The following is a 21,860-nucleotide window of genomic DNA, read 5'->3' on the forward strand; positions in this document are numbered from 1 at the left end:
CTTTGCAACCCAATGGATCCTCAGGCATTACATAACTGAGGAGAGTTTTTCATATTTTGTTCATCAGGATCATAAGAGAATGTTTGGGACCTACTTCCGAGTTGGTTTCTATGGATCCAAATTTGGGGATTTGGATGAGCAGGAATTTGTTTACAAAGAGCCTGCAATTACCAAGCTTCCTGAGATCTCCCATAGACTGGAGGTAAGAAAAATGATTCTGTGTGCTTGACATTATGTACTTTGCAAAAACAAGTTAGAGTGGGTCATTACCCAAAATAAGTAAATAATCATAAATCATGGATTCATCACTGATCTCTACATAAATTTTTCCACTTTGCATTTCTAATATGAAGGCAGTAGGTGAGATCTGAAGTAAAGCAAGATTTGGATACTTTTCCCCTAAGATCCTGTGTATGCTTTTCAAAGTTTGTAAATTTATATGGCAAACGTTTATTTTCAACTCTATGCAAAATTCAATGTCATGTGCTTATCACCCTTTCCAAATGTTACTAATATATGCTAAAAGATAGAAAGTAATAGACTTTTTCAGCTTGAAGGTTATCATCTTGACTTGGAAGTAATCTGGCCAAATTACTGAATCACCCCTAGAGAATGGTGTGGCCATCCTTTTGGTGTCATTGGACATCATCTTCCGTTCTGATTCTGATACAGAGCTGCTTCATGGTAGCTGTATAGAGGGCTGTGACCAGCCCCAACTCCAGCATGCTGTTGACAATCGGTCCATAATGTAACAGAAAAGAACAGCATGTTCTTAGACAAATGGCTGAAAGGATGGAGGAAAAGAGAAACAGCCCAAAGAAAGATCGGGAAAAAGGAAACAGAGGGTGAAAGGGCCAAGGACTAAGAACTCAGGAAGAAAGTCAGAGGATGCCTCCAAAGCAAAACCCTCTCAGACTGAGCAACTGGGGTCTGCTAAACTGCTGACAGTTAACCAAAGATCCGTTCCTTGCGCTCTCTCACTATTGTTTTGAATGTATGCCCTCTTATGACTGTAAGACTTACACACTTGTTGCCTGATTGCTCCTTGTGCTATCCAACCATGCCAAATAAGACAGGGGACTTTCATGCTTACTTGATTCAAAGAAGCCATGCCCCAGAGTGGCTGGCTGAGTTGCCCAAATTTATTCAGCACCTAACAACGACAGACCACTTGGTTTTCTAATGTTTCTCTACCTAGAATTAGAAGTATGTATTTTGTCTTCCTGTGTACTGTAGTTTGCCACAATACGGGAAGCCTGGTGACCTCCAAGTTTTCAGGGTACAAAGGCAAGAAGTAAATAGTGTGATACCCCAGGAGATGCCTCAGGAAATATGATGAGGTTGGTTGACTTAGATGCCAAGCCTACGTATTGTAGGGAGGCATATATCAGTTGACAGTGCTGAACTTCCTTGTATTTTTATTTTTGTCTCAGGAATTGCTGAACTTTGCTCATTAGCTCAGAGGGACTCTCAATAATCAATGAACAAATTCTACCTTGTGCTTGTTCCAAACTTATTTCACTTCTGAGAAGACAAAGAGTTGCATTTTGTTAAAAATAACCTTTATAAACTGTTGCTTCTTCTTACCTAGGGATTTTATGGTCAATGTTTTGGTGCAGAATTTGTGGAAGTGATAAAAGACTCTACTCCTGTGGACAAAAGCAAGTTGGATCCAAACAAGGTATAAAAAAATTTGCAAAAATTAACTTTCAGGCTCTAAATCCTTTTATCCTACCCTGAGAGCACAAAATGGCCTCTTTCATCTGGATTCTCCTAGTCATTTAAACGCAGGCAAACATTTGTGTCTAGGATTCAACTACAAATTGGTCAGATCTGAACGAAAACATACTCAGACACAGGAATCATAACAAGAGCTACTGTTTATTAAGCACCAGCTGTATGTCTGGAACTAGGCCCTTTGCATACATGATTTCATTCTGTCCTCCCTCAGTCCTTCGAAGTAGGTTTTGTTGTTTCTATTTTACAGATGAGAAAACTGAGGCATAGAAAGGGCCAGAAACTTTCCAATATAATGCAAGTGGCAGAGCCAGTACTCAAACTTAGGGTCTGTTATCCCCAAACTCATACTCCTAACCACTGGTATTTACTGCCTTTCTATAAAACCTTTAAACTCTCAGTTTGAAATATGTTTAAAAGATACAGTTGTCTCACTGAGAGCATTTAGTGGCACTCTTCTTTAGGCTACAAGTAAGTACTCCTTTCAGCCAATGTAGGATCCCTGTGCTGTTGGGGGAATGATAGAAGGGGCTCGGGCTTCCGTTTTCTCCCTTAGACACAGGGGTATGGTCCATTTCACCCCAAACTGGGTGTACTGCAGTGCACTTCTGATGTCACCACCCGTAGCTGGCATCAGACGCCGCAAGTTAAAGGCTCAGTCCTCCTCAAGACGGTCCTTACTTCAGACATCAGGTTCAACCACACTTCTGACCAGCTGGCTACAAATTTGGGAGTTTCCATAACACCCCTCAGGTTAGATAATTCATTAAAATGACTCACAGAAGTACTCACATAAGTACCATACTTACAATTACAGTTTTATATAAAGAGTACACATGGGGCAAGGTCTGGGAAGGTGCACGTAGTTTCTGTGCCCTCTCCTGTGAAATCCAGGCACGTCACCCTCCTGGCACACCAATGTGTTCACCAACCAGGAAGCTCCACCGAGTCTCCATGTCCAGGGTTTTTATTGGGGTTTCGTTATGCAGGCGTGACTGAACTCGGTCTCCAGCCCCTCCCCCTCTCTAGAGATCAGGCTGGCCCAAAGTTCCAACCCCCTAATCACATGATTGGTCTTTTTGATGACCCCTTGGCATCCAGAAGTTGTCCAGGGGCCTGCCAAGAATCACCTCATTGGCATAACAGAGTCACACCTATCACTCAGGACATTCCAAGAGTTTCTGAAGCTCTGTGCCAGGAAATGGGAACAAAGACCAGACATATTCTTTAGTATCCCACAGGGGTGGTACCTGCCTGCCCAGCCATGGCACCGACAGATATGTTCATGAATGAGCTTTCCAGGCTGGAAATAATGCAAGTGCAAAGCATTGTGAAGGGCTCAGGGAACAGAGGACCAACTGCCATCTGGCAGACCTATAAAACGAAAGGTCCAAAGTCTTCCCTCAGTTCTGTCTTCCAGGATAGTGTGAGGATGATGTAAGCAGGGAAGAAATGGCCAAATCTAAGAGTTTGTCTTTTCTACATTTTTCAGAACACTTGTTCACTTCAGACACATTTCCTAGTCTAGGCTTGAAAGCAATAACTGTAGTAAGAGTTGAACTGAACTTCAGACAGGAATGTTTGGGGTCCTTGGAAGATAGGATTGGCCGCGTGCCCACGGTGATCTGTGCACAGCACAAGCTGTGTGAAATCACCAGTGACCTCCCTGACACAGAGCGTCCTTTTTCCCCTCTTTTAAAACTTCCAGAGTGGGTGTGAGAGCTTGGAATGAGTCCAAAGCCAAAATTATGACCAGATATCATTATACTCAATAGTGATTTACAGTCTGAGGTCAGTGACCCCACCCACCCCCTTCGGTGACTGGGTGTCCCAGTGTCTATGCTCACTGTCACCCTTTTTTTAAAGAGGCCTTCTTCCTTAATAAGTACCCTTCTTCACTCTGCGTGTGTATGCGGAGGGGGTGTTTAAATGAAGTATATGCAGTAAAATGCACTGTTTTGGTGTTTAGCCCTCAGAGTTTTGACAAACATGTGTAACGACCACCAAAATCAAGAGATAGAACAGACTTGTCTCTCCACAATATTTCCCTGGGCCCTTCTAGTCATTCTCTACTTTCAGCCCCTGGCAGCCACTGATCTGTGTTCTGTCTCTGTGGGCTTGCCTTTCCCAGGATGTATAAAGTGGAGTCTTGCAGTAAATAAATGGAATCATACCGCTTTTTGAGCCTGGCTTTTTTCACTTGGCCTAATCCATTTGAGATTCATCCACGTTGTAATGGTTCGTTCCTTTTTATTGCCGAGTGGTATTCTGTTGTGTGGATGTGCCACCGTTTGCTTGTCAATTCCCCACTTGAGGACGTTTGAGTTGCTTCTGGTTTTCATCTATTATGAATAATGTTGCTGTAGACGTTTGTGTACAGGTTTTTGTGTAGACATATGTTTTCGTTTCTCTTGGGTACACATGTAGGGGCAGGATTGCTGGGTTGCATGGTCAGTGCGATTTAACTGTATAAGAAACAGCCAAAGTAGCTGTATGTTTTGCATTCCTACTATTCACGTAAGAAAGTTCCAGCTGCTCTCCATCTTTGCCAGCACTTGGTATTGTTAGTTTTTTTTTAGTTTGGCAGTTCATGCTTTCTAATAAGTATACAGTGGTCATAGTCATTCTGAAAAGGAAAGTTAGTGTCTTGAATAGCAGTTTGCACACTCTCATACCAGGGCTTCTGCTGGATCAGTTTGCTCTGCTAGGAGGGGGGTGGCCAGTGGGCCTGACCCTTCCCACAGCCACATTCCCCTCTCCTGCTGCTCAGAGTCCTTTGTCTCTCTGGGGTTGGAGAGAAGGGATGGCTGCTGGCAGGATTCCCGCCTGCGGCTCCTGGTGTCTGTAGCTTTCCTGAACTGGGAAGGGCGCTGCCATGCTGTGTTCCAGCATGCCCCTGCAGGGCACTGGATGGCTGTTTGCAGAGTAGCTCACCTCTCCTTCCCTCGTCCTGTCCCCCACAGGCCTATATACAGATCACTTTCGTGGAGCCCTATTTTGATGAGTATGAGATGAAAGACCGGGTCACCTACTTTGAGAAGAATTTCAATCTGCGAAGGTTCATGTACACCACCCCCTTCACCCTGGAGGGACGGCCTCGGGGAGAGCTGCACGAGCAGTACAGGAGGAACACCGTGCTGACCACCATGCACGCCTTCCCCTACATCAAGACCAGGATCGCTGTCATCCAGAAGGAGGAGGTAATGGCTCCCAGAAGGGACCGGCCCCCACTGGATGGGGGGAGGGGTGGTGGGGGCCTGGGTGACCTCCCTGCAGGACCCATAGACCTGAGCTCTTGCTCCTTCATGGCACATTGGACTAAAAGCAAAAACGGATGCACTTGAAATACAATGTGATTATCCTTTCACTCTCATGGTGCCAGGGAATCCCATTTAGACAGCTATTTATTTTATAGCACTAGTTTATATTTAATATTTTAAAGTTATATCTTTAGTATAAATGTTTACATATTTAATTATAATATCTAATATATTTATATTCCAATTATAAGCATGTATGAAATATGTATATTTAAATTTTAAATATTTTATATAAAATTTTTATGTATTTAAAAGCTCAGAGGTGATTCAAATATAGATGTGTTGTTAATTATTAGAGAAAAGAACCACAAGTGTGCAGCCCCAGTGAGGTGGAGGTGTGCTGTGGGAAGGGCACGAGGCAAGGTAGACAAGTTGACCCACTGGCTTCTAGTGCCAGCCTCCTCTTGTGACTTTGCACAAGCTCATTATCTTCAGGTTCTTCATGTATACACCGGCAGGAAGGACTTCTACGTACAGCAGAAGACTGTACTCATTTTAATAGGGCTGATCAAGAAAGTCTCTCAAACCACAGAATCACTCAGAATTATACATGCCATAAATATTTTATTTTTCTTTAAAACACATTACATATACATTTATTTGTCACCCTTTTTCATAGAGGGCCACAGCCTTCTCTATGATTATGGGTTGGCTGATCACAATTCAGCATTGTCCTTCTTGTATAAACCACACCCAGAGTGCATTGTCCATGATATTTTTTGCTTTCTGTAAAGCAGAAGTGAGGGCTTAAAGGTCCTCGTTAAGCAATAGGAGAGCAGAAGGCTTCTGGATTTTTACAATTTTTTCCCTTAGCCTTTTACAGTTGTCTTGTGCACATCTAATATGACAGGAATTTTTATAGCAACTCACTTTCATAATGTCTCATCCAAGCATTCAGCTTGGATTTCATACAAGCAGCTCTTTTTCTTTCCACACCTATAGTTTATCAGTTTATGCATTATTTAATTAGATTAGGTCATTAAAATAACAAGTGTAACAGGCATAATCGAGGTGGTGAACAAACACAGATGAATCGTGGGGATTATACACCTCATCAGGCAGGAACAGGAGTGGCTGAGCTACCTAGAGAGTAACGCACCAGCTAGAGTTCAGCAAAGTAACTGCATCAGAGTGCGGGTTTCCCAGAGGGCAAAGAAAGCCAGACATAGCAACTCAGTCAAGAGGAGGCAGGTTTAGAAGGCACCTGCTGTATTTCTTATCATTTCAGACTTTTAAACATGGAAACATGTTAGGCATGGCACAAAAATAAACTCATGGCACCAAAAAGCATTCTCCAAACTTTTCTTGGCCATCTATACTTCCCCAAAAACCTCAGTGTATCTATTTGCTAGAGCTGCACAACAAAATACCACAAATGGAATGGCTGAAACAACAGAAATGTAATGTCTTACAGATCTGGAGGCTAGAAGTCTGAAATCAAGGTTCTGGCAGGGTTGGTTTCTTCTGAGGCTGTGAGGGTCTGTTCCAGATCCCCCTTGGCTGTGGATATGGCCGTCTTCTCCCTGTGTCTGTTCGTATCATCTTCCCTCTGTGCATGCTTGGGTCCAAATTTCCTCTTCTTATAAGGACACCAGTCATATTGGATTAAGGTTTACTCTAATAACTTCATTTTAACTTGATTACCTCTGTCAAGACCCTATCCCAAATAAGGTCACATTCTGAGGTACTGGAGATTAGGACTTCAACATATGAATTTTGGGGTGATACGACTCTACCCATAACATTCAGAAAGGACCCTACCCCAAACCAGCATAACTTAGCAACTAGACTGACCTTTGAGAGAATTCCATTTACTAGGAATTCTCCTTCAGGGTGAGTTGGAGAAGGCAGAAGTGATGTTAAAAGCTTGTGTTATGATGCATAAGAAAATCTTGAGTGCTGTTCTTCTAGTAGCTTTCCCAGTTGTAAGTCAAGTAACTTGTTCAATAATAAGACAGGAAATCTGACGATGCAGAAAAAACATGGAGTTTGAATATAGACATAACCGTGATCGAATTATGACCTCCCCACTTACTACCTGTGTCATTTTGTGGAACTTACTTAACCTTACCAATCTCCCTTTGACTATAAAATGGAGAGACTAAGGAGGGTGTTGAAAGGAGTAAATGATAACTGTGTGTAAAGTTCCTGGAACATAACAAGTATTCAAGAAATCTTAAGCCCTTCCTTCTTCTTAACCTATTACAATTATTTTAAATTACTCTGAAAGTCTTTCCTTAGCTGTTTCTTCAAATCCAGGTGCCTTCTTGTCATAGCTCCAGGTTTATCTGTGGCATATGAGGCCAGACAATGACTTGTCTCCATTTATGTCTTATGTTCAGTTCGTTTTGACACCAATTGAAGTTGCCATTGAAGACATGAAGAAGAAGACCCTGCAGTTAGCGGTTGCCATTAACCAGGAGCCCCCTGATGCAAAGATGCTTCAAATGGTGCTGCAAGGCTCTGTAGGAGCTACTGTAAATCAGGTAACAAAACCAGCTGGTGGCGGCTCCTCGGGTTCTTATTATGTTGGTTATCATATATCTGCACCCTCCTTCTTTGGGGTTGATGAGGACTCTGATCCAGTACAAACACAGAAATGTTTCTAAACTTAGCCTGAACACTTGGGTTTAGAAGACTTTTAGGATGCCTCTTCTCTTTCATGTAACAACCCAAGGTAGGAAAGAAATCCTCGAGATGAAGAGACCAGGAGTACCATTTTCTCAAAGGAGTCTCCATTTTGGGGCCAGACCTGGCAATACGATGCAGATCTGGGGGCTGTAAAGAGTGCTTAGTCACGCCCCATTTAGGCAAAGTCTTTCCAGGGCTTGAGACTAACCTACGAATACCTGTAGGAGAGAGGTGAAAGGGTCTAGAACATCCAACTCCTGGGTCAGTTACCAGATGAACCCAGCATGCCAAGGACCTTGCCAACCAGAAGTGACCTGGGACCAGGCTTCTTGGTCCACTTCAGACCAGACTAGATCTTCTCAGACTTACTAGCAACCTAACGCCCAAGTTCAGCATGGAGCTGAACGAGTCTCAGTTGGAGGGAAGTACAAGCCCTAATACTCTCTGGCCTCCTTAACTTCAGTTCTAGATCCGTTCTTGTCCGCACTCAGATACTCAGTGAGCATCATGAGTCTTTTCTCACTCAGCACAACTGGATTCTCCCGCAAAAATTCTGTCTTTTTAACATCAAGGGAGCAGCAATGACAAAGAGGAGAAATATGTATTGTATTTCCAAGATCAGAAAAAATTAGGAAACTTTTGCCTTTGTAAGTGCCAATGCTTTGATGAAAATGGAAGATGTTATAAGGCCACAACCATGGACTACACATATACTGTGGATATCTCTGACTCAAGCCAGCAGTTATGCAAAATGCTGTTTGCCACTGGGGGAACTAGACGAGTGAATATGAATGGATGGATCAAGGCAAGCCCCATTTTTAGGAAAGCAACTCAAAGTGTATACCCTTTGATACAGTTATATTACCTTTATATGTGAAAGAAAACCTATTATTAGTAGTATTTGATTGAGAAAATACATTTGTACTTCTGAATGTTCTCCTAAAACTCTAGACTCCCAAGGAATAAAAGTTTCTTGAGAAGTTCGAGACCTTTCTTGATTTTTTTTGTTTGGTTCAAACCAAGTACAAAATTAAATTTTTAAACTAAGTCATGCCAACATTTTCTCCCAAGTAATTGAATTTTCTTTCCAATATCAGTATTGTTTTTTATTTTTTCCATCAGGGACCACTGGAAGTAGCCCAAGTGTTCTTGGCTGAAATTCCAGCTGACCCAAAACTTTATCGACATCACAACAAGTTGAGGTTATGCTTTAAGGAATTCATAATGCGGTAAGAAGGAAAATGGCTGGGAATTTTATTACAGCAGTAGTTGTCAACAGTGTGGTCCCAGACTAGCAGCTTCAGCATCACCTGAGAATTTGCAAGAAAGACAAAGTTTTAGGTATCACCTAAACCTACTAAATTGGAATCTCTGGACGAGGGACTCAGCAATCTGTGTTTTAATAAGTCTTCCAGGTGATTCTGATGCAAGCTGAAGTTTGAGAACCACTGCAGTAGAGCAACACTACTTGTACTACTAATAAGTAACTTACAAACTGTAAAGTGTTTTCATGTCTGTCATTTCCTATGTGTCTCACATTCACATTGTAAAAAATGTATCATCATCTTCATTTTAAGAGGAGGAATTGGAGGTTCAGAGATAGGAGATAATTTTACTTAAGGTCACACAGCCAGTTAGAAGCAGAGTTGAGTTCAAACCAGGTCTTCTGAATCCAAATTGTCCACACTTCCATCAATGTGCTGATATTCCACTGACACAGTAGAGTCCCAGAAGTTCTTGGCATTGGCAGTCTTTATAATTTCCCAAATCATGTAAAAACTTATTTTTAGAAACTCAAAAATACATACTGCCTCAAATTGAGAGATAAAGGCAAGATTCTAAGACTGGGCTTTTTCAAAGGTATCACCTCAATGACACTTCCCCATGTCAGACAAGCCTCATCTCTGCTCCTGAGTTCTGCAATGGAGCTGCCTCAAAGGCAGCCGGTTCAGCCTGGGTAGGAAGTGGGTCTTTGGGTAAGGTTTTGTAATCTGTTGCAACACAGATATATTGAGTCTCCTATGGTCTTTAAAAGAATGAGTATGGAGGATGTGAAGGCATTTCATCTGTAAGAACAAATGACAACAGAAAAAGTCTGTACCAATATTTCTTTTCATCTGTGAACCTTACAGCAGCATATAAAATATAGGAAAATCCTCACTTGGTAGATGGGATAAAGGAAGCTGTAAGTTAAAATTTGCTAAATTCAGTGAAAACTTACTGGAATGCTAGTGTTGCATGAGGTGATAGGTCCGCAAGTTTGCTGTGTATAGAGGGGACACGCTTTGTCCTGCAGTGAAGCACAGCTGCTTGGTAATAGGATGTGCATGTGTGGCTCTGTGTGTATGTATGTGTACATGTGTGTGTAATGGGATGTGCATGTGTGGCTCTGTGTGTATGTATGTGTACATGTGTGTGTAATGGGATGTGCATGTGTGGCTCTGTGTGTATGTATGTGTACGTGTGTGTACACACATACACATACATGCACATGTATAGACCATTTATTGTTTTGATATTTGAATTATTTTCTGTATTTGAAAGCAATTCTGACATTATAAAAAAGGTAGATTTCCTTTTCAGTACATAGTACATATTTATATAACAAAAAACTAGAAAAATATTCGAGAGATTTTCTAGATCTATTTATTTTTCACATATTTTCATTTAAAATTAATTATGGTTGAAGGCCTCCAAAGTTGGCAGTGGGCCAGCCTTTCTGGACCTCCAGAAGGATCTATGAAATGTTGAAAGAACACTCACTGTGACCCAGCTGTGACATTAGTTATGGGAATACAGAGACCTGGGTGTTCCTCTGCTCTTGATGACAGGACATGTCTCTGCACAGCTAAACAGCAACACAGCGCAGCATGTGCTGAGAACCCTTGGCGTGTGCTAAATATAGGACTAGAGAGATCAGAAAAGAGAGCTCAGTGACAGACTGGAGTGTTTGGGGGCAGGCTTTGTAGAAAAACCTCTTAAACCTTGTCTTGAACATGTGGTTGGAAGAAAGGGAAGAGGGGGAAGAGGGAGCCATTACAGTGTCCCCACTTATCTGTGATTTTGCTTTCCATAGTTTGCGTTACTGGTGGTCTGAAAATAATATATACAAGAAAATATTTTGAAAGAGAGAGAGACCAACCAACCACATTCATGTAACTTATATTACAATATATTGTTATAATAGTTCTATTTTATTAGTAGTTATTATTAATCTCTGTGCCTAATTTATAAATTAAACTTTATCATAGCCCAGGCCCGATGGCTCATGCCTGTAATCCTAGCACTTTAGGAGGCCAAGGTGGGAGGATAGCTTGAGCTCAAGAGTTCAAGCCCGCCTGAGCAAGAGCGAGACCCCGTCTCTACTAAAAATAGAAAAATCAGCCAGGTGTCATGGCGTACACCTGTAGTCCCAGCTATTATACTTGAGAGACTGAGGTGGAAGGATCACTTGAGCCCAGGAGTTTAAAGTTGCAGTGAGCTATCATGACGCCACTGGACTCTGCTGAGGGTCACAGAGGGAGATTCTGTCTCAAAAACAAAACAAAACAGCAACAAAACACTTTATCATAGGTATGTATGTATAGGAAAAACATAGTATAGATGGGGTTTAGAACCATCTGTGGTTTCAGGTGTCCACTGGGGGTCTGGGAACATATGCCCTGTGGATGAGAGGCTGCTATACTGATGAGGGGACTGACACGACCACAGGGCTCAGAGTCAGGAAAGTTCATGATGCATCTGGGCTCCTCCAAGTCCAGCTAGGGCAGCACGTTCTCATGAGCATGTTAGGACAAGGAGGAAAGATTGGAAAGACAGTAATATTAGTAAATGAGGCTCTGAATAGAATTTAAATGTAAAAGGAAACTTGTTCAAAGAAGAAGTGATTTTCATTGTGCTTAGAGGTCACATGGATTCCTTCTACTAGTGCAGACCTTGCAATCCAGCATCTCCTGGATCCTCTCCCAGACTCCACCTCATTAAAATGTCCTTTTGCAATCCCTTCTAAAATGCATTTCTAATTAGCTCCTAGCCCCAAGAAAAGTTACTACAAAGAGAACTGGGGCTGAGTAAAACTAGTCCAAGGCAAGAGATACAAAAGGAAATGGATTTTCCTAGGGATGGTCCTTGAACAAAGTCACACATTAGACTCTCAGTGAAAATATTATCTTTCTCCCCAGATTGCCTGCAAAAATGGTGGATTTTCAAAATCAAATTCATCATTTAAAATGTTGTACTCTAACTCTTCTAAAGATGATTCCATGTGGGAAACCAGGCTATTAGTCCTGCCTTTCTTGCTGCTGCTTGCACTGCTGCATTGTTCTAGAAATGCCACAAGACTGTCTATCAGTGCTTCTCAAACTTCACTGTTCTTACAGACCATCTGGGGATCTCGGCAAATGCAGATTCTGATTCAGTAGGTAGAGCCTGAGACTCTGCATTTCTAACAAGTCCCCGGTGCTGCTGCCGCTGCATTGGACCAAACTTGAGTAGAGAGGCGATAGAAGTTGCTTGATTGCCTCCCTTTCACCTTTTCCAGCCCCCCCCTCCCCTCCCTCCCTGAGGGCTTAGTCCCCGAAGGCCATCGGTATTGTCACTCACCTCCTTTGCCTCCCTGTTCCTCCTTTCAAAACAGCAAATGTGCTCAAACTGCTACACTTTGAACCAACTACAGAGGTCAGTTCATCTATTCGTTTGGCAAACACTTATTGAGCCCCTGCTTTGTGGCCAGCACGGTGCCACAGCACATGGAAGGGTGAAGTCCCAGGAGAAGCGGGACACGCTGCAGGCAAAGCAACGCTGCTGCTCACCACCACGTGTCTACGTGCAAACAGTGCTTGATTTCCCCTCCACCTATGTCACAGAGATCGGAAGTAGTGGGTCAGACTGCGGTGACGGCTGCGCAGGTGTAGGGACACGTTTTCTACAGTTCATCAAACTTACACTTAAAATGGGTGAAGGTTATGGCATACAAATTATACCCACGATACAAGTAGTAGACGAGGAAACCTTCCTTTTACCCCCATTGCTTAATTTCTTCTCAAGTCCAATCAGGAAGGCACAGCTTTGTAATGAACAGAGTAACTAGTTTGTCCAAGGTGTCTGCACTGGTGTATTTTCTCCCCCGCTCTGCTTTGAGACAGCAGAGGTGACACAGGTGTGGAGAATGTCTGGGGGCCGAACAGCTCTCAGGTTTCCCCGCTAGTGAGCTCCAGCTTCTCAGCAGACTTGGGCTGTAGGTCAAGGAGCACGGATTTCCCATGCTGAGAGGTAATGGCAGGAACGCACGCTGGCCGGTCCCCCGAGGCTGCTTCCGCCCGGGCAGCGGCCTTTCTGACTTGGCCGCAGCGGAAGCAGCAGCAGCCACAGGGCATCCTGGCAGGCAGACCTGCTGCAGCCAGCGCTCACCCAGCCAGTCCTGCAGCTCTTCAAAGCGTTGCCAAGTCGGGACCTCAATCTGCTTCTGCCTTTTCCTGTCGTAATAAAACACCACTTCAGTGAAAGCAGCATGTTCAGGGTTTCAGAAGCCGAGACAGAGATACAACGTTCCAGCTCCCTCTTCACTCCCCTAAAGCACCCACTTCGGGTACTGAAATTCGCTTTTAAATTTTCTTCTTCTTACTTTTCTGAATATTCTCATTCCCATAAAGACTAAGTGATTCTGAATTCATTTTTATATTTAAATAAAAAATAGCACTTAATGGCACCAGTTACAGGCTCCCTTTAGGAGGAGTAGTTTCAGGTACACCCCAACAGGGTTCTGTTGTGTATCTACGGTCACAGAGTTGGGAAACAGGTGACCAGTGGTGCCATTTTGAAATTGGAGTTAAGATCTGTGAAGAGGAAGGAGAGGGAATTTGTCCAAGTGGCCATGCTACACTATGCGGATAGTGCCGGCGGAAACAGAAGCAGTAGGTGGAAAGAGATCACATAAAATAAGATCATAGGTAGTCAACACGGAGCTGTGTGGTGGCCTCATAAAGTCACGAGAGACCCAGGCTCTTTCTATTCTTTTACTCTGCCTTTCTGGTTATAGCACATCCATTCTTGTGGCCACAATATGGCTGCTGGGGCTCCAGCCATCAACCACATCCTAGGTAGTTATCAGGAGTAGAAATGAGGGAAGAGCAAAAGGGTATACTCTTTTAAGGAGCTTTCCCATTGACTTGATCTTATATCTTATCAGCCATCCCTACCTGAAAGGGAGATTAGGAAATTTGAGTTTCCAAGTAGGCATACCGCCTGGAGTTCTGCTACTAAGAAAGAAAGAGAATGGATATTGGGGACGCAACTAGCAATTTTTTGCCACAATAAGGAACTGATGTGTGGGCTGTGCTGAAAGAGCATCACAGAGGAAGGGGGCCAAGAGATGCAGAGGGTGGGGGTGCATGACTACCCTCTCGCTAGGAGACACCTAACTCCTTATATGGAGGCCCCCAAGGTTACTATCAGCAAAAGCCAGGAACTGTCTTCTGGAGGCACAATTCCTGTCCTTTCTAGTCCCTGTGAAACTGGTTGCCATAGGACTCTGACTACTAGAAAACCCTAGGCACAAATGCTATAGGAAAATACTTGTATTCAATGAACTTACAACAAAGGGACCAGCAGAGGAAGTGAGGGAAGTCTGGAATGGTTGTGTCACTGAGGGAGAGCAACACAGTTCAAACGTTCATGGACCTAATGAAAATGTTACAGATAAGGAACCAGGCACAGTGGCTTACGCCTGTAATCCCAACACTTTGTAAAGCTAAGGAGGGAGGATCACTTGAGGCCAGGTGTTTGAGACCAGCCTGGGCAACATAGTGAGACCCCATGTCTACAAAAACTTAAAAATCAGTAGGGACTGGTGGCACGCCCCTACTCGGGAGGCTGAGACAGGAAGATTGCTTGAGCCCAGAAGTTCTGAGGCTGCAGAGAGCCTGGGTGACAGAGTGAGACCCTGTCTTTAAAAACAAGAAAAAGAGAAAGAAAATGTTACAGATAAGACCATTTTTAAAGAGCTATTTGCAGTACAGTTCCATGACCCAAGAGAGATGGCCATTCTCTAGGAGGGAAATTTAACACATCGTCCTCTTTAGCTTATGGATTTAAATTAACATAGTAGAAATTATTTTCATTTTAACAAAAGAACCTAGAGAACATAACCAAAATGACAGAAAGGAAGACATACAACAAATGTATATAAAAGAATTTTATAAGTTATAAAAGTTAAAATATAAAGTAATATTTCTACATAAAATCTAGTATTTTTCACCCCAGCTATTAATATATTTGTCTTTGTAAAACACCATGTTATCTATTGTCATGTAACAAATTACCTCAAAATGTAGTGGTTTAAAACAACAACATTTCATTATTATGTGTGTGATCTGGGGGTTGGCTGGGCTCAGCTAGGCGGTTTTTGCTTGGAGTCTCTCACTCAGTTGCAGCTAGACAGTGGCTGGGGCTTGTGTCACCTGAAGGCTTCCTCACTCGTATGTCTGGTGTCTGAGCTGAGAACACTCAAACAGCAGGGGCTCTTCCTCTCTCTCACTCTCTTTCTGTCCACACAGCCTCTCTGGTATCACACCTACAGGGTGACTAGACTTTTTACAGCATGGTTCAGGACTCCTAGAAGGGGAGGGAGCCGTGTTACCTTTCATTACCCAGTCACACAGCACCACTTCCACCACGTTCTGCTCATCGAGGCAGTCACAAAGGATCCCTCAATTGTACAGATGAGAAAATGGAGGATTTTAATAGTGACGTCATCATGCTAATGAGTAGCAGCTGGTTTCAATTCTCGTTCTGTCTGCACGTAAAGCATTTAACCCAGTCTTGGGCATATGGTAAGCAATCAGTGTATGTTAGCTAGCTACTACTATTTCTGCAAACAAAAACTATGGAGAGTTTAGTTAATTCTGCCAAAGTTGTCGGAGTAGACATCCCCAAATTAGCAGTTAGCTTCTCTTGACCTCATTCCCCCTGCTGTAGTGTGTCAGTGTTACAAACCTTGGCCTTGAAGTCATCCTGAGACTGATTTTATTTTATACATAGTGGTACTCATAACTATTAGTTAAGAAGCAATAAAAAAATAATAAGTGGTGATATAGATTTCTCAGGATGCAAAGGCTGTATACCTCCCCTTCTGGTCTTCCCTAAAACCTTTGATATATAACCTTAGGTATCCTATAATTTGCTTCAGTTAATGCCAAACTTAAAAGACAGGTGAAAATCCAGTTAAGGGAGTTCTTTCGTCTCTGGTCCTTCCTCTATAGCAGGCTAATTCCATGCTAATGCTGTGGTCACAGGTTTGATTTTGCCCAGGCCAAGTGGCTTTTCCTTGCCCCATCACCACACGCCACCCTCTTCCTCTTTGTCAACCTGAAAACGTGCTAAGTGTTAACAGGGAGGATTTGGTGACAACATCTGGGTATCTCCATAACTTAACCCTAATCTAGCACCACTATTAGGAAAATAGTTTAAGCCATGTTTATTCATCTGAAGGATAATAGAAATATGGCTAATTATTGCATGTTAGCTAAGTTACAACCATTATGCTATCCCTTTAAGTTTGTTGATTAGTAACTTCCCTTGGGTAGAAGAGTATAAAACAAAAGACAAGACTTTATCATGTTTAAGTAACATGGTATTAATAATTTCTTCTTTGGTATGTACCATATTGTGTAGGAGACTGAAACACTAGGTTTAATGAACTCAAAGTCAGATAACCACAGTGAGTTTTAAAGATTTCCTCTTTGTCTTTAATGCTGTGCAATTTCACCGTGACGGGGCTGGGTATAGATTTGTTTTTGTTCATTAGAAGATATGTGTCTGTTCTTAGCTCTGGAAGATGATCAGCCGTTAACTCTTTGAATGTTGCCTCTCCCTCATTTTCCATTCCCTTGGAGATTCTGTAAGATGTGGGTAGGGCCTCTACTCTCCATGTCTCTTGGCCATTTGTTTTCACATTTTTTAATTTATAATTTCTTTGGTTATTTCCTTAGATCTGTTATACATTTTATTAGTTTTCCTGTTGTGTCTAGTCTATCATTTAATCCATTGAGGTTTTTCTCTCTTAGTGACTGCATTTTTATTTCTAAAAGTTCTATTTGGTCCTTTTCTAAAATTTGCCTGGTCTCTTTTTTCATATTCCCTATTTGTTTTATTATCATGGATTTTATACCTTTTATTAATATTTCCTCTCTATATTAACTTTGGGCTCTTACAGTGTTCTATTATCTCTAATTCTTATTGGGCTTGATGCATCTGTTGGTTTCCTCGTACGGTTTGTAATTTTTTATTGTGAGCTAATCTGTGGTAGGAGTTGCTGTTTCTATGGGTGGCCCATATGCCCTGATTGTGGAAGTGTTCCTCCAGAGCAGCTTTACATGCTTTGTCTGAGCCCTAGGATTTCAATCATCTTGGGCTGGTTTTTCAGTTAATGTCTCACCCTGGAGCACGTACAGTAGAGGAATGTAAATTTTTAACCACGTGTGATAAAAGCCTAGAATTTCAATTTTGCAAGGTGACTTTCTTTCCCATGAAAGGCCCTGGGCTGATAGCATGTTTCCATTCCACATCTTTAGGCAGTTTGCAGCATTTCTCTAAACCCCTTTTTATAGATGTGGTAGCCCTTCAAGGTTCTGAACTACCTGCAGGTGACATATCCAGAATTCCACTTTTCCCTGGACAGGGCTACATCACTCATCTTGTGTGGGCTTTGAAATCCCTTTCACCTAACCACTAGGACCCACAGGCAATCCTGAAATCTTAGTGGGCGGTTCTGGTATCAGCTACAAAGGCACCAGCTCATGCTGTCCCTCGGGCTTGGGCTTCTCTCTTCTTTTCTGGCACCTGGTGCTTCCCTTTCTCTTTCAACAAGTGTTTGCTGTGCTTTCCTTGCACTTCCATGTGTACATAGCAGGAGTGGCCGGATGGCATCTGCTCTGTCTGCCATGTTGCCACAAACCACAGCGAGTTTTTTGTAAGCATAACAGGTGACTTGAGTTTGAACCTTAGATCTACCACTTCCTCACAGTGTTATCTTGGGCTGACATACTAACATTTCTGAGCTTCAGGAACAAAATAGAGATCAATACCAACTTTCCTGGGTTGTTGGGAAAATTAAATGTCTAATGCATATAAGACTCCTTGTTTAGTGCCTGGCACAGAGCAAGCCAGAGCTTCTCAGCATCACTATCCCCTGGGCAACTTTTCAAAAATAGAAATTTCTGGGTGTCACCCCTTGGCAATTCTGACTCATTAAGTCTGAGGTAGGGCCCAGAAATCTGCATTTTGAAAAGCTCCACAGGTGATTCTGATATGCCACCAAGTTTGAAAACACTCTAAAAGGTACTCAGAAAAATGTTAAATAGGTTCATTGTTCCCAAATTTCTAAGCACTTCAAACTCATTTATTTCCCCCACCCTGATATTTTCATCTCAGATGTGGGGAAGCAGTAGAGAAAAACAAGCGTCTTATCACGGCAGACCAGAGGGAGTACCAGCAGGAACTCAAAAAGAATTACAACAAGCTGAAAGAGAGCCTTAGGCCAATGATCGAGCGGAAAATTCCAGAACTCTACAAGCCGATATTCAGAGTTGAGAGTCAAAAGAGGTAAGAGCAGGGCAGAGGAGGCTTCTTCCTGGGGAATAAAAGATAGCACATAGGCCCAGCAGATTGGGGCATCCTCTGCTGCTCGTGGTGAGCTCAGACCTCTGAGGGCTGGGCATGGGGCCTGGGATCAGAGAGGCGGCCAGAGCTTGCTCTGCTTTGCCCTCCCCAGACCTCCTCTTTGACCTCCACCGGAACCCTTGGTGTTGGTCTTGTGCCAGTGGTCTTCCCAGAGCCAAATGATGGCCTGTGTTGGTTTTTTTGTTTTGTTTTGTTTGTTTTGGCACAGCATGAAGGGGTCTTAGCCCTTTCACTTATTATTGACTGGTTCTCTATGACAGATGTCCCCTTCTGCTGGGTGATTTCCCCCCTCCCTCCCTTTAAAAGGCTCATTGATCTTTCTTACTTCTGTGTTCCCTCTCTCTCCTTCCTTCATTTCAGGGACTCCTTCCACAGATCTAGTTTCAGGAAATGTGAAACCCAGTTGTCACAGGGCAGCTAAGAAAAGCCATCTCCACGCATAGAGACTGAGGCCCTGCGACCCTGGAGAAGGACTCACTGGTACTTAAAAAATAAGACATTTGCAACCCGGGACCAACCACATGATCCCTGAACCACCAGCACTCTGAAAGCTTCGGGATCCAAGGAACCACGGACTTACACCCAGGTGGACTCTGACCAGATATTGGCCCTACAGAGGGAAGGGAGGCAGGTGGAGGATCTTTATATTTATTAAAGTGTGTATTTTCACAGTGTTCTACAAAACAAGGCATAAGCAGCTTCTCCTGCTGACTGGTCAGTCACTGTCCATCTGACAGAGGTGACTTCCTCTGGCCTATATTTAAATTTACAGGATAAGCTCAAACTGCCCAAAGAAAAATGGAAAAACTGTTCACCAACCTATTCAAAGTGAACTTCACTCTTTATGGGAAGGGAAGGTGAATTTGTAGGAGTGGGAAACATTTTCAATAAATCTGTAAGAGTAAGACTTACTCAAATTCTAAAAATCATGATGGTTGGAAATTTGGGAATCGATGGATTATTTGTAAACTTGTTACCCTTTTGGTAATGGTGGTTAAGTGTTGTATAGTTATTTTTGCTTTACTGTAAGTTAATTTAACATGCATTTATAGAGGAACACACTCAAAGCACTGACTGAGGAGATACATGGTACTTGGACAGTCAGTCAAAAATCATGGATACTGCATTCATTTAAATGGAAACAATTCTCCTGTAATGCTTTGTTTTTTTCCCTTATACTTGCTCTTGCTTACTCTCTCTTTTTTCTCCTCTCTGGGACCAAGTTTATTTTTATAAAAGAGTAATATCTGTTTTCATTTCAGAACATTGTGTTGTCAGCATATGTACATCAGCTACAAAATATATTCAGCTTTGAATTCTCTTGACAATGTACTTTAAGAGAAAGATGAACAAAGTTATTATTTGAGAATTAAATTATATATTTTTAATATAACAGATGACCTTGACTGATCTAAAAATGTAATAAGAGTTACAAGCAAAATGTTTCCCTTTGCAACTCGTGTTTTGTGTTTTGTTTTGTTTTGACAATGCTTAATATTTTGCAAAGCACATCAGAGAAGAAGAAAGATGCATAATAGTGGCTTTGGTCATATAGTACTGTCTAAAGTGGCACCTTTTATGACATATTTAACCTTGGTGGTCATAAGAGAGAATTTAGTTTGGATATTCCAGAACTTTTGTTTATACCATCAGGTATGTATGAATTTGTATGCAGAAAGGATTTTTTTTAAAAAAATAATAATAATTAAAGCTTATTAGTTTATGTGCCCAACATTTATTTTTTAGGCATTTGGGGAAGAACTCTTTCTAAAGGATATTATAAACCTAATTGCTTTCTTAAATGAGTACATGAGACACATTTTAATTCCACATGTATTTAGCACCTTCTGTGTGGAAGACACTGGGTGAGACCAAGGTCAAAAAAACATTGTCACTGCCCTCCAAAGCCTCTCTGTTTAGTGAGGAAGATCATATGTGTATGTAGCCACAGTGCAAAACAGACTAGAATAGAGCCTATAGCATGTCATCTTTCCGGAGTGGCTCAAGGATGGCCATCATTATCAACACTTTTTATCTTAGATTCTGCCCTAAAACAAAAAGGATTAGGCACTAACTTATATAAGGCTGGCTTTTAACTCTAATAGCCCTAATATTCTAGGATATTCCTGACTAAATGTTCCCTGCTTTTAGATACCTGTGTCAATTTGGGTTTGGGTTTTTTTTTTTTTTTCTTTTCCAGGCTCTCTTGTACACAGTGGGTGCACTTGCTTCATGAGTGCAGCAACTATGTTCATTGAAGCATTTTTATTCTCTAACCCTGTACTCAACACTTAGACGACCCTCAATATTTGTTGAGTCAGGCATGGTGGCTCATGCCTATAATCCCAGTGTTTTGCAGGGAGGATCACTTGAAGCCAGGAGTTCAAGACCAGCCTGGGCAATATATCAAGACCTCATCTTTCCAAAAATATTTAAAAATTAGCTGGGCATGGTGGCGTGTGCCTGTGGTCCCAGCTACTTGGGAAGCTGAAGCAGGAGGATTGCTTGAGCTCAGGAGATTGCGGTTACAGCGAGCTATGATGATGCCATTGCACCTTATCCTGGGCATCAGAGCCAGAGCCTGTCTCCAAAAAAAAAGGGGGGGGGCAAAAAATGTGTTACTTGACCAAATGAATGAATAAAGTGTGAGTAGGCCTGCTTCTAAAAGAACAATGCCCAATAAAAATATAATGCAAGCAACATATATGATTTTTAAAATTCTAGTAGATACATTAAAAAATAATCATGAAAAGAAACCAGTAAAGTTAACTGTTATATTTTATTTAACTCAATACACACAAAATATTATTTCAATGTGTCATCAATATTAAAGATTATTAATGAGACATTTTATATATTTTTTTAATACTAAGTCTTTGAAATCTGCATAGTTTATACTTAGAGCACATCTCAATTAGGACTAGCCACATTTCAAGCGCTTAACAGCCACGTGGGGCAACTGGCTACCATATTGGACAGTGCCATTCTAGAAGCTTCCAACTTTTCTAACTAGATGCCTCTGATCTGCGGGCTGAGAATATAGATAACCAAAGAAGTGGGCATGGAGTCTAAAGCAAGAATGACAGAATTCTGATTCAGAGTCCTGTGGGCTTACCTAGGAGAGAAACTTGTGGAGCTGGTGAGCATAGACTCGTCAATAGTGGCAGTTCAGACTCTTTCTGGGCTAACTCCTGGCTCTTTTCTCATTCCAGGTAGTTAAGTGGGGGCATAGCTCCACTTTTTAAAGTAATGTCATAAACAAAGAACTTGGACATTAGGTCCTCTGATTTTGTATTCTAAGTATGGGATTAGGAAAGAAGTATTTTAAACATGCCTAAAAGTAAAGCAAATTTAGGCCTTTTGTTTCCTGAAAATTAGAGAAAACTGATATGCCATGATACCCTTCTTGATTTTACTTTGGAAAATCCCTCTATGAAAGCTTATTAGAGAATCTTCTGATTAGCTTCATGCCTCCCCTCCTTTAGCAAGGTCAAG

At 42.0% G+C, this 21,860-nt stretch overlaps 1 protein-coding gene across 1 annotated transcript in view; it reads left to right on the top strand.

Annotated features, from left to right (window-relative positions):
* The window catches only part of DOCK8 (dedicator of cytokinesis 8), a 200,293-nt gene extending 180,970 nt beyond the window's left edge, over window positions 1-19,323 (top strand). Inside the window, exons 42-48 of the mRNA XM_069474160.1 lie at window positions 68-202; window positions 1,592-1,681; window positions 4,701-4,937; window positions 7,400-7,543; window positions 8,811-8,917; window positions 18,117-18,287; window positions 18,726-19,323. Coding sequence (XP_069330261.1) covers window positions 68-202; window positions 1,592-1,681; window positions 4,701-4,937; window positions 7,400-7,543; window positions 8,811-8,917; window positions 18,117-18,287; window positions 18,726-18,786 — 945 coding nt within the window. The 3' untranslated portion in view covers window positions 18,787-19,323. The remainder of the gene's footprint in view (window positions 1-67; window positions 203-1,591; window positions 1,682-4,700; window positions 4,938-7,399; window positions 7,544-8,810; window positions 8,918-18,116; window positions 18,288-18,725) is intronic.
* Window positions 19,324-21,860: the final 2,537 nt, after the last annotated feature.

Source organism: Eulemur rufifrons, chromosome 7 (genome assembly GCF_041146395.1).
Source record: "Eulemur rufifrons isolate Redbay chromosome 7, OSU_ERuf_1, whole genome shotgun sequence".
Lineage (NCBI taxonomy): Eukaryota > Metazoa > Chordata > Mammalia > Primates > Lemuridae > Eulemur > Eulemur rufifrons.